The 3063-nt window shown below is 33.1% G+C and overlaps 1 protein-coding gene across 1 annotated transcript in view; it reads right to left on the reverse strand.

Annotated features, from left to right (window-relative positions):
* usp25 (ubiquitin specific peptidase 25) overlaps positions 1-3063 on the reverse strand; it is a gene marked incomplete in the record, with an annotated part of 93279 nt that overhangs the window by 59206 nt on the left and 31010 nt on the right. Inside the window, 2 exon segments of the mRNA XM_014030869.1 lie at positions 1018-1094; positions 2067-2204. Coding sequence (XP_013886323.1) covers positions 1018-1094; positions 2067-2204 — 215 coding nt within the window.

Consider the following 3063-nt stretch of genomic DNA (forward strand, 5'->3'; position numbering starts at 1 on the left):
GTGTGTGTGTGTGTGTGTGTTAATGTATGTAGGTATGGGTATATATGTATGTTTATATGTGTATATATGTATACCTTTCAGCAAGTTTATAATCATTATTATTATATACATATGCATTTTGTTGCTGTTTTTTAAAAGTATATAAAAAATACTGACTGAACAAACAGAAGATGTAGATTTATCACACATTAATAAATTTGGACATATCTTTTTATAAAATGTAACAAAACAGAAAACTATTAGGCTGCTGAATGAAGGAAAAACAGATGAAAAGAATAAAATGTTTTTAGTTGTAAAACTATTATTAATTTATTATGATTATAACTTATTTATATTTAGAATTTATGATCTTTTTCAGATTCTTTACTTTTTTTTACTGCTGCCTATGTGGCTAAAATGACAGATTAATATTTTTATTAACTCTGAGAGGAACGTGGGTCTACCTGGAGTCCACGTGTTCTCTGTTTCTGGAACATAAACATCCTTCTCTGTTCTCCAGAGCTCAGAACTGACGCTTGGTTTGGTCGGCCCAATAAGCACGGTTCTCTGTGAGGCTCGTCTCTCTCAGGTGGAGGAATCAACATTTTTCTGCTGGTTTTTCTTCTCTGACAGCCACTTTTTAAAAATCTGTCAGCTTCAATATTTTTTCCAGTTCTTTTTCAAACTTGTTCTAACAAATAAATTGGTTTTATTTTGAGCACCGCTCAAACTTCTGCTGGATCTGAATCAAAGTTTTGCCTATATCCAAGTCCCACCACCATCTGATTTCTGATTGGCTCGTAGGCCTGTCTAGTGTGTTTAAAGTGAAAGCTGCTCCTCTGACAGGTCCAGAGAAATGTCTGTTAAACAGTTGGCCCGGTAAGTCTGATTTTTTATTTCTCCCCGTGGAGGTAAATTGGAAATCTGGCACGGTGCCGGAATACATCAGCCCTGTGCCCTGGGCAAGTAAGCAAGAGTCATTACTGAGCTATTGAGATATTGTACTAGTGAGTACTGGATCTAAATGTCTTAGGTTACCTTTCTTCTTCAGCTTTCATCTGGAAGGCATCCTCTAACCAGTCCAGCAGCTTGTGGGTAAACTCGCTCACATCTTGCTGTTAAACAAAAAGAAAAATGAACATTTTCACTGCAACGTGTATAACATATAGACCACTAATTCAGAACTTTAAATCTGTAGCAGAATTGTGATTTAAGTCACATTTTAGTGACATAAAAGTTACATGAAATGAATCTGATCGTTAAGACTGAGGTCACTATGAAAAAAAAATACATACAGTATCCAATTTAGGATCAAATAGAAAAGTAACTTGCATCTGATTTAAAAGTATATATAATTGTGATGTTGAGATTTTCAGAAAAAATTCAATATAAAAATCTGATATGGGCAACATGTTGGCAAAAATGTCATGTTTAGGCCATTTTTCCTGCTGTATGAGCGTAGCCTATCTCACACGTCTCAGTGAGGAAGTTTGTACTAGGGAAGCAAGTTATCGATTAATGGGTTAATCTAAAGTTGATTGATCTTGTCGAGCGACTAACGATTTATTGATAGGCTGCAATTTTCCTAAAAACCTGAATTTCTCTTGAATTAAGGGTCTGTCTATAACATAAAGGGCAAATTTTTTACACACTAAATTTAAAAAAAGTACAGTATTATATTAACAATTCATTGTGCCAGCTGTGTGAGTAAACACTGACTGAATGAACAGAGAAATGTGGATTTCTCTCACATTATTAAACTTGAACATATTTCTAAAATACAACTAAAGAGAAATCTGTTAAGCTGCTAGTTGGGGAAAAAAATGAAAGAATAAAATAAGTAAAACACTTAATCCACCCTGAAGATGAAAAACTACAATTTAAAAACAGGGTGGTAATATTTTAAGATAAAGGTTAACTCAAAACAAACTAAAAAGTTAATAAATTCCAACAATTTTCAAGCCAAAGCAGATCAGCCAATATTTGATCTGCATTCAGGTTGAAGATGAATTTAGGGTAAACCATCATCTGTGACCTGTCAGCTGAACAAACATTCCTGTGTTGAGCAGGCTAAAAGAGAGGCTTACCTGTTGTGACTCACTGGACTTAAATGCATCTTTGAGGATTTCCACAGCCCGTGATGGATCCACATATTTCCTCTTAGAGGCCACCATGAGGGAGAAAAGGTTCCTTAGTTCCTGCATGAAGGGAAGGTTTCTGTGCTCCTGCCCAGAAACACACAGTAATAATTTAGTTTCAAATAAAAGTGAAACTGTAGATGTACGTACAGTCACAGAAAAGCTAACCACATAAAAATTAGAAAACCTTGGAGAGTGCATACCTCTACTACAACCCTAAACTGTGACCCATCATATCGAAATGAGGATTAAGTCAAATTTGGTCCAAATGACCTAATTACATTTTCAGATTCTTGGCTTTAAAAGCTACATTTTGATACCTGGATCATTCTGATATCATAAGTAAATCTATATATGTGACTTAATTTGTCTTGTTGGTTACAATAATACATAATTTGGTCTGAATCCTAATTTTATGTCATTTTAATGAGGAATTTTTGATGTTCTTATAAAGAGGAAACCTCAAATTATGTTTGAATATTGAGATTTCCCAGCTGAAAAGAAACAAAAACATTGCCAGCTCACAGGGAAAATCTCAAAATTTTAATGCATTTTTCATCAAAATCAGTTTTTTTGTTGCTACTGCTCAAAAAAGTGCTTCAAAATTTTGTTTTATGATTATATTTCAGACAGTTCATTTAAATGATACATTGGTAAGGCTTTTATTCATTATATTTTGACTAAATGCAATTTTTGCAAATGTTTTAATCAAAACACTATATTTTCTTATTTCTCCTTATACCATTTTTAGACTTAATCCTCGTTTCGATGTGATGGGTCACATATACCGTCAACTTTTAAAAGTACTTTTTTACAGTACTTAAGTAAAAAACAAATGTCAGGATCTGTACTTTTATGAAGTATTTTTTTACATCGTAACTTTTACTTTTATTTTGTTACATTCAAAACATAAAATTATACTTCTTTACTTTATAACGCCTTGTTA

This window comes from Austrofundulus limnaeus, unplaced genomic scaffold, assembly GCF_001266775.1.
Source record: "Austrofundulus limnaeus strain Quisiro unplaced genomic scaffold, Austrofundulus_limnaeus-1.0 Scaffold1132, whole genome shotgun sequence".
In the NCBI taxonomy this organism is placed as follows: Eukaryota; Metazoa; Chordata; class Actinopteri; order Cyprinodontiformes; family Rivulidae; genus Austrofundulus; species Austrofundulus limnaeus.